Below are 12,849 nucleotides of genomic sequence, written 5' to 3'. Positions count from 1 at the left end.
ACCAAAGAAATACCCCTCCCCAGATTCTGATCAGTTACACACAGGTAGGTAGCTGTCTACACAGCCCTCTACTTTCCTTCTGTTCTCAAGGGCAGAAACCAAGCCTTAGAATACATCAGTATTCCCAGCTGACAGCTGAAGACTGGTACACTGCACTCAGGACAAGTCTGAACAGATTACCGAGCAGGGTTTTGTTTTTTTTGGGGGGGGGTGGTAGGAGGGTTTACACCAGGGGAGTGGGTATTCAAGGCAGGTGCCCCCCACCCCAAAACAGACACCTTTCCGTCAAATAAGGCAGAGGTCTGCTTCCTTACCTGTAAAAACAGGGTTAGTAATAAACCCTGCCCTCGTAGGGTTTGGTTAGGATTAGGAGAGATCATTTAAAGACTTAACCCAGTCCCAGACTCTCGGGAGAAGGTCCATAAATGGAGAACAGAAAATAGAACGGGTAATTGGTTGATCCTTGAGAGCAGTAACAAGAGATTCTTTGCACATTGTGCCTTATACAGCACTGGAAAGAGGAACAATCCCTTTATTGACAAATAGTAGGTGCAGATTAAATCGGCGAAGAAGGAATGGACGTTTCTGGCGGTTGCTTACTGATCTGTGAAACTAACTGAATGACCGATTGGTCCGGGTCTCTGAGCAACTGACAGTCCCGGGCTGCTGTCAGGCGAACGCGGGCCTGGATCTGGCTGACGGCTGTGAGGTGCCCCAGCGCCTCAGGCTGACCATCGGGCCCCGAAAACGGCTGTCCTCGCTGTCAATCCCGGCCCCAGCCGGCCCGGACCTCCGTCGCTAGCTGCACAAGCGGGGGGCATCCCAACTCTCTACGAGGAGCTCGAGGGTGTCGCCGCCAGGCAGAGCGTGCGCGCGCTGCAGGAGCCAAGCTCCGGCGCCGCGGCCCCTTCCTCCCCGCCGGGGGCAGGGCGCCTCCGACTCGCGGCTGCCGAGCCCCGGAACAACGAGGCGCCGGCTTCTTTAAGGGAGATACCACCACGCCAGCGGTGCAGGGGACGGCGTCTTCCTAGATGATCGCACCCAGCCCCGCGCCACCGCCGCCGCTGCCGCCTCGGCAACTGCACCGCCTGCAAACATGGCTCAGTGACTCTGACAAAAGGTGCAGCCTCCCTCCAGGCGGGGCGGGCGCCAGGCCTCCCAGCTCGGGCTGCGCCTCCACGCGGGTCCGCGGAAGAGGCCCGCTTACCGCAGGCATCCCAGGCCCGCGCGGAGGAAGATGCACCAGGCGTTCCACCCCAGAGACCCCGCACACCTGCTCGCAGCTCGGTAGGTCGGAAATGGGGGCGGAGCGGGGGAGGGGAGGCGCACCAGGCGCGCGCACCGCCCCCGGCCCGGACCTGCTGCGGGGGACCACTCCGGGGCCGCGGGCCGTGGACGCCCGCTGCGGCTGGAAGGCGACCAAGCCCTGGGCGTGGAGTGGGCTTCCCCGATCCCAGCCACCCCTGCGGGGAGGGGCACGAGTGGTGCGTTCCGGAGCGCGCACCCCTTCCGCGACTCCCGGCTCGGGAAAGCCACGGGAGCCGGGAGCAGGCCAGCGGAGCGCCGGGCACGCGCCCAGTAGGACCGGCGCTTGGTGTCCCGCTCACGCTACAGAGAGCCGGAGGGGGGCGGGGTCTCGCGGCGTAAGGGGGTGTGTCCGCGCGCACCACGGGGGCGCGCGCTGGCCTCTGACTGGAGGCCGCGGCAGCGGAGGCGCGAGTTGCCTGATAATGGCGGCCTGCAGAGCCCGTGAGAGGGAGAAGCGGCGGCGGCTAACCTGAGGTAAATCTGGCCCCTCGGCGTGGCAGAGAGGCTTTGCTGCAGAGCCGAGGGCCCTGCACGTGCCTCCCGCCCCAGGAGGCCTGTCACAGAGCTGTCAGCGGAGGCATCCCGGGGAAGGCCCCGCGCGCCTCAGGCCTCCGGCCCCAGCAGCGGCCTCTTCTTCTGCCCGTGGCCGCCTCCCCAGGCCCCAGGCCTCAGTCGCTGATCCCGAGGAGTCGGGCAGCTGCAGGACTGGCTCCTCGGGGTGAAGGGCCCCGGCAGGATCCCCTCCGGGTTTCATCTGGAAGTAGCCGGGGAGGGGGAGGGCCTGATTCTTGGCCAATGAGCGGGGCCCTGAGCCGCCGCGTCGGGCAACACCTCTGCCTAGGACTGGCCCTTCCCGGGCGCCAGCAGGTGTACGGCCTGGCCGGCCCGAGACCGAGCGCTGGGTGCGCCCGGCAGGCGCGGGGGCCCGGGGGATGCCGTCCCAAGTCCCCGAGGTTCGCGCGGGATGCATCACCGTGCTGTGTTTTGACCCAGGATCTCAAGGATTGCATAAACACCCTCCCTCCCCCTTATTCAGGGGCTCTCTCGTTTGGGGATATGGGACAGCTTCAAAGGCACGAGCCACTTTGAGATGGATAGGAGTTGGCGATCCACGGAGAACAGGAATGTCCACTGTGTAGCTGGGGCAGAGGATTCTGTGGCAGGAAATCAGACCCTAGGAAATACTGCAGGAATTTGAAGAGTGGGTGTCCAGTTAAGAGGAAGTGGGACTAAGAAGCAATCTCAGAAGCTTTCATTTTCTTTATTAAATCTATCCTATGGACTTAAAGTAGCCGGTCCCAATTTCACAGGCTCTAGGGTCGGTAGCTTTTTGTTCCCCTAAACTGTACAATATAAAAATTGTTCAATCTCAGGTTACTTTTCTTGCCCATGCTGGCGTTGTACAAATGAGAATTTGTTCCTGAAGCTCTTCAGAATCTTGACATTCTTCGGAATGGGGAGGCACACTTTAGACTTTCTTGATTCAACACGTGAGCGTTTCCGTGTAGGGCCTTTGCTCCTGCCTTTAAATGATTTATCAAATTGAATTCCAAAGAACTCCCTCAGAGAACCCCTTAATATGCAGGACAGTTTTCATTGGCAAAAATGACCTAGATCTAAATAACTATTGCTAAAACAACAACAAAATTTAACCGTATTCTAAGTAACTTAATCTTTAATGAAACATTTTTCTCCACAAACTGTATTTTCATTTATTTTGCAAGAAATAAGGAAATAACAAACAAAATTAAAATAAAAACATATACAATTTGACCATTTACTTTTAAATAATAAAAACAACTGCACATTTTCACTTCTATATGTGATCTTGTTCACTTTCAGTCCCTAAGCATAAGCCAGGTTTTTGTATTTCTAACTGTGAGGGTTGGTTTTTGGTTTTGCCATTTTTATGACCTTTTATGTGTGTGTGTCAGTTTTCAGGAGAAGCTGGAGTTTTGTTTGTTTTTTCACAATCAGTAAATAAATACTGAATTTTTTGGTTTATTTTTAGCAGTGATGTTTTGAAGCAGTACATATAAGAGGCAGTATAGTGTAGTGGTTAAAACGAAGGCTGTCAGAGCCAGATGGCCTGGTTTCAAATCTCAGGTCCACCAGTTACTAGCTGTTTGACCTTGGGCATGTTGCTTAAACTCTGTGCTTCAGTTTCCTCATCTATAAAATGATCATAATAGTATCTACCTCATAATGCTGTTGTGAAGATTAAATGAACTTAATTTTATAAACTGCTTGGAACAGTTCCTGATACATGGTAAGTACTACATTAGTGTTACCTGGTTTACTATTATTAAGATATTTAGATTTGCCTAATGTATAGCAAATATCGTTCAAGCACTGCAAACAGTGAGACAGATGATAACTAAATCGTGCATAAGAAGAAATGCAAGCCAGTAGGCAGACTTAATTTCAACAGAGCACTTTGTTGATTTTTCCAGAAACCTTGACCTTGAAGATGGTGAGTAGCCAGCCAAAGTACGATCTAATACGGGAGGTAGGCCGAGGTAGTTACGGTGTTGTATATGAAGCAGTCATCAGAAAGACCTCTGCACGGGTGGCAGTGAAGAAAATTCGATGCCATGCACCTGAAAATGTTGAACTAGCCCTGCGTGAGTTCTGGGCACTAAGCAGTATCAAGAGCCAACATCCAAATGTGATTCACTTGGAGGAATGTATCCTACAGAAGGATGGGATGGTGCAAAAGATGTCCCACGGCTCTAATTCTTCCCTTTATTTACAGGTATGTGTGGTTGAATGGGAAATAGAAATGATTTGAAAGTAGCATTGGTCAGCAATAAGAGGAATGAAAGAGTCAGACAAACTTCTACTTTTAAATGCAGGTGTTTATATAGTTAGGAGTAGGTAGGGGTCTGCCAAGAACTGAGTAGACGTTTGCTTTAAAACAAGGTTTTATTTAAACCTGTGATGCAAATACCTAAAAATAACATATGCCACCTGTTATGCCATGATACTTGCCAATCTGCATAGGAATGGGGCAACATAGGAACTAGAAAAGTGATCGAGACTAGAGTCTAATTAGTTCACTTATTTGAAATCAGGTTTTTTTTGGAACTGAATACAGAAGAGAAGGAAAAACTGTACAACCAGTAGTAGTACCCATAGGTAATTGGGCATTTCTTTATATATCACTGGCTTGAACATAAGCCTCTGCTGTTTTAGAAGGTTATTTAATGTCTTAACCATGCAATTCCATTGAATTTTCATGGAGTATATGGCATAGCGCCTGAATGTTATTAACAGTGCTGATAGCTAACATTTGGGTTCCTACTCATTCCATGCTCTGTGCTCAGAGCAATCCTATGAGGAAAGTACTATTATTACCATCATTACAAATGAAGAAACTGAGGCTTAGAATAGATAATGAATTTATCCAGAATCACATAGTAAGTGGCGGAATTGGGAGCTAAACGTAGGAGTATCCAGCAGCTAAAACTTGTGCTCTTTTAACCTCTAGATTACTGTTTTGCCTCCAAATTACTCCTCTGTAGACCTGGGGAAAGCATTAATATAGGAAAACAAAATCTTTTTTTTTTTTTTTTTTTTTAAGATTGCCTTCTGCCATAGGTCAAAATCTCTAGTAGCTCTACACTTGATGAAGAGAAAAGATACTTAAGACATAGCTAGTTAAAGGCCAGAGCAAAATTTCTTAAGTCCAGTTATTCCTGGAATAGGAAACAACTTGCCATGAGTGTGTCTAAATTCAGAATTTACCATCAGGGTACAAAAGTCTGTTTTAAAACAACAAAAACTTTTGGACTAGGAGCAACAAAGAAAACAAACGCATTATTCTGTGTAATTAGAAACTTGCAAGTTTCATTGTATGGTAAACAAATATCAGTCTTAACCTAATTTATACTGCAAGTTTAGCATGCTATGCCCTGAAGTTTTCTCTCTTAAGATAAGGGATATAAAACACAACTGTTTAGCCTCTGTTTGTTTTATTGTATTTTTTTCTAAAAGTGCTTATTATGTATGTTGCAATGATAGAAAATATCAGAAACATTCTTACCACATTCCCTCCTAAAAGTGGATAGAACCTTACTGGGCTTAGCATTGAATTTTGGAGACTAAAGTGCGTAATCAGACTACAAGTGCAAAGACATTTAAACATATGATGTTTTTGCAAGTACTGATGGTATCCTTGAGTCCAGATCAAGCAACTGTTATAGTAACTAGGCATTAACCAGCTAATCTTTCAAGGCTTTAAGATGTAAAGTACTTCCAGACTTGATTCAGTGATTTTTTTTTTTAGTCTAAAGTACCTTCTTGTTTAGTAATTTATTTCATCTTTTTAAAGCCTAATAGACCTGTGTTTGACTTGTGGCACTTTTTGATAGCTGTATGACCTTGGATATGTAACCCACCTTTTCCCAGCAACTGTATCTTCATATGTAAGGAATAATAATGTCTACCTTCCATGGGAGTTGTCAAAATTAGAGGTGATGTAGATACAATACTTGGCACATAGGAGGTATTCAGTAATAAGCAGCTCTATTAAAATTGTCTTTTCTATGGATTTATTTCATTAACCAGACATTCATCAATGCATTAGCAAGTGCCTACTCTAAATTTACACTAGTAAAGACAACCAATATTTACATGTAGTAAAGACAAACAAATCTATAGTGGGACCACAGAGTCTCTATACATGGTCTTACCATTCTGTACATAAATTTTTTTTTCTCCATGTTTTTCTAGATATCTTCCTTGTTCTCATTTGGAATCATTCAGTCAGTTCCTGATAGCTGAAAACCTCACCTAGAAGAAATGTAAAACAAATAACAGAGGATACATCTTATGCATAGGAACTTAGTGGCCAATATGTATACTTGTGATGAGTGTCATGAATGAAAAGTACAAGATGATATAGGCACATAGAGTAGGGAACCTGACATAATCCTGGGGTTCAGGAATTAAGAACTGTTTCAACTGAAACTTGCAGGGTGAATAGGAGTTAGCCAGGTGAGTGACTGAGAAAACTTCCCAGGCAGAAATAACTGTACATACAAATGTCTAGAAGCAAAAAGCATGAAGCGTTCTAAAAACTGAAAGAAAATACTAAGACTGCAGTATACAGGGAGAGTTGTTTTAGATGAGGCTAGAAAGATCAGCCAGGGTCAGAGCACACAGGATCCCATAGCCCATGTTAAAGAGCTTAGACTATATCCTAAGAGAACAGGGAAGCTGTTAAAGGACTTCAGGCAAGAGAACCAATGGCTAACATCCTCTACATGTGACAGTAAGCAGACTGGGATCTGTATTTCTGTAGCTCTCAACCAGGGGCCCTCAGACTATAGCCCTCAGCCTGTTTTTGTATGGCCTGGCTACTAAAAATAGTTTTTACATTTTTTAAGAGTTGTTTTAAAAAAAAGAAGAAGAAAGAAAGAAAAGGAAGAAGAATATGGAACAGAGACCTTATGTGGTTTGTCAAGCCTAAAATATCTACTATCTGGCTTTACTCTAAACCATTATTTGAATTCTGGAAGTCTGCATTGCTCAAAGCTATTTAGGAAGTTTGCTTTTGAGAATGAAGACAGAAGAAGAGAAGAAATGAAGGAAGAGTGATGGTGCTCATCTTTAATCTCAGCATATTTAGTAACAGTGCACCTGGTAAATAATTGTATGATCTGGACCTTTCTGTTCTTTCATTTTCTGTCTCAGTGGCAAACACATGGAACAAGGAAAATGTATGCAAAGAAGACATCTGCAGACCATTGCAATTATGGCTGTTTGCCATTGGGGGAGATGGCATGGAGAGGCGTTCTTTGCCTCTGCCCACCAAAAAGACAAAAGGAAATACTAGTAGATTTAAACATAAAATTAGCGGTTCACTCAATCTTCAGCAACTCCTCACCTTCCCTACTGAGTTTCTATTCAACCCATGGGCCTGAAAAGGATACCATAGGACAAATGCTTTCAAAGCACTGTATTTTAGAATGATAGTTCATGTTCAGTGAAGTAATTAATCTTGAATTTCAGGTAGTAGGAGAGTTATAATTAGATAATGATATAAGTAAAACAGTGGTTTATTCTAGATTTTCACCTTGTATCAAACAAATATACAAACTCAGATTTGAATTTTTATATCAAAATGCATGTATGATTTTTATAAATTGGTTTTTAGAAGCCATCTATTGATAGAGATAGCCAACATATTTGCATTCTGCTTGTAGAAGTTTATGAAGTAATGATGTCTTTAGTTTTATCAGTGACTACAGGAGCACTTTATTTCTGTAACAACTGGTTGTTCCTTCATAATTTTCTCTCAGTTTCACAGATTATATTGATAGTGTAAGTGCAATACGCAATAAGTAGATTTCAGGCAGTTTCATGGAATAGAATTTCCTAATTTGATGTTTATTCCCCAGCTGGCAAATCTACCTACTGAAACTTTGATCTTTTCAGGAAGCTATTAACTAGACGGTTAGAGTTCATCTCCATTGACACATGTAGAAAATGTATAGCCAGTTGGATACTTTTCAGAATAAAGCTATTTTTAAATAAGTTTTTACCTCTTGACTTGGAGATTTGGTGTGTATTTGTTAGGGACAAAGTGACAGTTTGAAGTACTAAAGTTTAAAATAAAATGCACATATGAAAGCACTGACCAAATAAAATATTCATGGAATTTCCACTTAACATTGGAGACTAACTTAATCAGTAACTCTTTCTCTATAGCTGAATTGTATAAACTGTGCAGATGATTGTAATCTGTTTTTTTATTTCTTATAGCTTGTAGAGACTTCACTAAAGGGAGAAATTGCCTTTGATCCCAGAAGCGCCTATTACTTGTGGTTTGTGATGGATTTTTGTGACGGAGGAGATATGAATGAGTATCTGTTGTCCAGGAAACCCAATCGTAAAACTAACACCAGCTTCATGCTTCAGCTGAGCAGTGCCCTGGCTTTCTTGCATAAAAACCAGATCATCCATCGAGATCTAAAGCCTGATAACATCCTGATTTCTCAAAGCCGGTTGGATACCAGTGACTTGGAACCCACACTGAAAGTGGCTGATTTTGGTCTAAGTAAAGTTTGTTCAGCATTTGGGCAGAATCCAGAAGAACCTGTCAGTGTAAACAAGTGTTTCCTTTCCACAGCGTGTGGAACAGATTTCTACATGGCTCCTGAAGTGTGGGAGGGACATTACACAGCAAAAGCTGACATCTTTGCTCTGGGGATTATCATCTGGGCAATGCTGGAAAGGATCACATTCATAGACACAGAGACAAAGAAGGAACTCTTGGGGAGTTATGTAAAACAAGGAACTGAGATTGTGCCTGTTGGGGAGGCACTTCTGGAAAATCCCAAAATGGAACTTCTCATTCCTGTGAAGAAAAAGTCTATGAATGGGCGAATGAAACAACTGATTAAGGAAATGCTGGCTGCAAACCCTCAGGATCGTCCAGATGCTTTTGAACTAGAACTCAGATTAGTACAAATTGCATTTAAAGATAGCAGCTGGGAAACGTGACACATATATTATTTGCAAATATCTTGGATAATATGCTGCTTCTGTTTTAACAGTGATGCAACATAATGTGGCTGAAAAAGAATATAAAAAGCTAAACTCCACCTTGTAAGGGTTTAGATTTTATTGTGGGATTTTTTTTTCCTCATTTTTCTTAAGTCCAAGCTGGCCATTTTGTTAATATGTTTTAAGTATGTATTACCAATGTGAGTGTAAATTTTTTTAAATGATCATTGGTAGAAGTTTGGCAGGAAAATTTTCTAAGAGCCAAGAAAAGAAGAAAGTCCAGTTTTCTGGAAATATGTCTCTAAGTATTTTAGACATTCCTTGTCAGTATTAGGAATTTCCATGGAAGAAGAGGTTTGCATGCTGGTAATGCAACCTTTGAAGCTTTGTAAAGGAAACATAAATGTATATATTTATGTATATGTAAGTATGTGAATGTGTGCATTTTGCATTCCATATGAAAAAAATGCCACTTCTGTTTAAATTATTTGATGTAGGTTTGGGTTTTTGAGATTTGCTGGTGAAATCAGTGATGAAAAATAAAAGAACCTTCCCTCATCTCCTACCCTGTCCCTCCCTCTAATGAAATCATACTAAGTTTTTTATTTTTATAATATTATACAGCTTTTTTTTTTTAAGGCATCATTTTAGAGAGTCTAAAATTATCTGATTAAACGTAAGTGAAATTAAGTGATCCAAAGCTGCTGAAGTATGTTTGAGCTCTCCAGCGCCCTAAAGCTGCAGGAGTTGAATTAGCCATGCGATCATGTGGTACAGGTTGGCAAGGACATTGATGATTCAGTCATACCTTCTTTAGATAACCACGCATTCAATTAACTAATTAAACCACTGCATTGGGACATGTCTGCACTTGAGCATCTGCAATCTGATACAGATCTGAACACAGGATTCTTCTGTATCTGAAAACTTTGCTGTATATGAACTATAGTAATTGATATATTAATTTTTTATTTCAAGACTTTGTCTAAGCCTCAGCATCAAGTCGAAGAAACCAAATGAGCTCTACCCTCACGTTGCCTGCCCTAATATGGTCTCTCGTTTAATCACTGGAATTTCTTTCATTTTGGCACTAATGCTGTTTTCTCTTGTCTAATTTGACACAGTAATGGTAGTGATATGGTTGTATTCAATGTTGATCACCTTTTTCTAAAGTGGGAAATGATACTTACACAGTTCGGCAAATGGGTAAAATACTGTGGCATAAGTTATATCTTTGAAATAGAGAGGTTATCAGTTTTATACAGTCACTTGGTATGGTCTGTGTCAAGAACCAACCATTATTCTTCTTGAAGTCAGTTTGATTTTAACCCCATATGGTTGTCTCCAATTTTTTTTCCTGTAAATGCAGATAGTTCAAATGTAAGGGAAGAAAGTTTTCCTAAAACAGAACATTAACAACCTTTAAGGTTGTTAATACTTTAAGACCATTGTATATAGATTAATCTTTATAAAGCACTAGAATCTTTGGTCAAAAGTTTAAAAAAAATTTAAAAAGGTATTAGAATATTGAAATCATTGATAATTCAGTCTCCTCAGTTTTTTGAACTTCCACAACTTTTGGAATATTCCTATCGTAATTTTTTCCTTATTTAAAATGTGTTCGGGGGACTATAAAAGGTGAAAAAGCACAAAAAATTGGAGTACATAAAATTTCTGAACTATGCATTACTTGGTATGAAGTTTGAATTTTAAACTGAAAGGTTTTATTAAAAATAAAACCTTTTAAGTGATAAAAGTCATATACTTTTAACATTACTCTCAAGCTAATAAATATAAGAATTCTTTTGGAAATTAGAGGTGGAAATACACTGGAACTTCATGATAATTAACCCTCTGGATAGCCAAATTAGTATAACACAGATCTGGCCAAGGGGATTGAGTTACTGGAAGTAAAAATACATTATAATGTCTAATCAATAACATGGCACTTCAGCAAGAGATTCATGATGACTTAGGTGATGGTATGCCAATGCTTCATTTGCTCTTCAGATATCTACATGTCATGGTTTTGGATCTGTCTCATTTAAAATAGTTAACAATTATAATTTATTTTGAAAAATATTCTATGTTACCTATGAAGTGGAATTATTTCTTTCAGTAAGGATGTAAGGCGATCAGGAAGTTTCTTCTGAAATTTTCTCAAGTCCTTGTATTCTAAAATAACCCATGATACCAAGAAAAATTATAGTAAATTCTTTGTCTTTATTTGTTCTTTCAGTCAGGAGGTATTTATTAAGTACCTACTGTGTGCTCAGCACTAAAGATCAGTTGATAACGTAACAATTAAAAAATGGTATATAGCCATGAGCCTTTTCCAGCCAGGAGTAAGAAATAAAAGATGATTAGTGAAGCTGGGAAATTCCTGGATATTGCTAGGGGAAAAATGAAAGCAAGAATTTGTGCACAGTGCCTTGCGCATAATAGGTACTCAATAAACAATTATTCTTCATAGAGTCTCTTGCCATGGTTTATAGTGTTTTATGAAATTTGTCTTAATTGAAAAAAGACCAAATATTTCAAATAAGCTTATAGGCAGCTGTGGCCAGTTAAAAGAATGGGGTTGTACAGTTAGTTCCTAGAATGTTATTTTGCACTAGTTGTCACTTAGAAAGATGGGGTTTCTGTAGTTTTTTGGTGCTAAGGGATACTTTGTCATTATGATGAAGTAAATGTTAAGTGTCAGATAAATAGCACACTGAATAGTTCTTTCTGCTGGTCTGTTTTCTCCTCTTTGTTGTTGTTGTTTTTAACTGTAAAATGTTTATCAATCAAACTATTGTAGCAGCTACAGATAATTCACCAGCATGACAAAATGGTCAAAAAATAAGTCATCAGCACTTCAAAAATGAAAGTAACTTTTGAAATTTTCTTTTAAAATTGTCAAATATATTTTATGAAGAATTTATAAAAGGGGGAAATGATTGTAATTTATTGTTCATGACTTTTTTTTTTTTTAATAAAGTGAATTTCAACAAAAAAAACCTGGAAATGCTACATTGCTGCTTTGGTGGCTCTGTGAGTAGTTCTGTAATGCTTTACTTCATAGACATAAAATAGAGCATATAAAATTTGAAACAATGTCTTTTTCAGCCTTATCTATTAAACGAAAACTATCTATAATAGAAGCTATTGCGGAGGAAAAGATGATTGAATTATAGGAGTTTCAGCATTTCAAGTTCTCTAAAATTTTAATGCTTGCTGTATTAGAAGAACTTGTATTGCCTGAAATAAATGATTTTCTTTCATTTTTCTTTCTATCTCATTAAGCTGAGGATGCATCCCAGACTCGGAATGAAGTGTAGTAAAAGTACTAAGAGGATGCAATTTTTCAGTCTTTAACTTGAGACCATGGTTTCTTTTCTAGAAAAAAGTCATCTGAGCCAATTTTTTCTCTTCTTTTATAGGTTTTATTATGTATGTCTTCCCCAGAATAAACAAAGTACTGAGGATGCAGTGTACTTAGTGGTCCAATGGAATAGCAGAGGGAAAATGAGAGACAGAAAACTTTAACTCTACATGTGATCTAATGATGAGTAGGAAAGTAGGTGTCAGAATTGTGGCTGCTTCTGACTCTGCCACCTCCTGGTACAGCCTTTGCAGACAGGTAAATTTTGCTTTATATTTAGAGGGTTTTGTTTTGTTTTGTTTTTGAATCTTGAAGCTATAAGTACTTGTATTTACTAGCCTTTTCCTTTGCAGTTTACAAAGCGTTTTCACATAGTTTTTACATATCTTTTCAGTGAGTTTTACTTAAAATAGGGGCTGATTTCTTGATGAAGAAATTAATAGCAACTTAACACCAGTTAATGAGGTAAAGGTTTTACCTTAACACAGGGTTTTAGTGCCTAATCTCTGACTCCAGTTGGAGTTTACTCTGACAGAGCTTTATCTTTCTCACTGAAGTAATGATCCTAGGTTGTTCTGGTCTTTTCTTTAAATTCAAATGTTGCTCTCTTGGTCGACCAATCATAGATGTCCTCTCAAAGTGCAGTGTAATGATAGACAGTT

At 40.7% G+C, this 12,849-nt stretch overlaps 1 protein-coding gene and 1 long non-coding RNA gene across 4 annotated transcripts in view; one reads left to right on the top strand and one right to left on the bottom strand.

The window, feature by feature from the left end:
* The first annotated feature begins 327 nt into the window (after positions 1-327).
* Positions 328-11,365, top strand: PDIK1L (PDLIM1 interacting kinase 1 like). 3 transcript variants are annotated; one of them, XM_082366792.1, is made up of 3 exons: positions 328-1,287; positions 3,762-4,063; positions 8,077-11,365. In XM_082366792.1, exons 1-3 carry the CDS (start codon positions 1,032-1,034, stop codon positions 8,815-8,817), a joined length of 1,299 nt encoding a protein of 432 aa, XP_082222918.1. In that variant the 5' UTR covers positions 328-1,031; the 3' UTR covers positions 8,818-11,365. The 3 variants fall into 3 exon arrangements, 2 of the variants coding, with proteins under 2 accessions (XP_082222918.1, XP_082222919.1); XM_082366793.1 differs by having other exon boundaries at positions 1,146-1,782; XR_014237423.1 differs by lacking the exon at positions 3,762-4,063 and having other exon boundaries at positions 1,146-1,782; positions 8,077-8,209.
* Positions 6,027-12,849, bottom strand: part of LOC309616448 — a 28,184-nt gene continuing 21,361 nt past the window's right edge. The window contains exon 3 of the long non-coding RNA XR_014237486.1: positions 6,027-6,102. This is a non-coding gene — a long non-coding RNA (uncharacterized lncRNA). The remainder of the gene's footprint in view (positions 6,103-12,849) is intronic.

The sequence above is a fragment of the Balaenoptera borealis genome (assembly GCF_965194805.1).
Source record: "Balaenoptera borealis genome assembly, chromosome: 1".
NCBI classification, from domain to species: Eukaryota; Metazoa; Chordata; class Mammalia; order Artiodactyla; family Balaenopteridae; genus Balaenoptera; species Balaenoptera borealis.
Note: the sequence above shows the minus strand (reverse complement) of the source record. Positions and strands in the feature narration are given on the sequence as shown.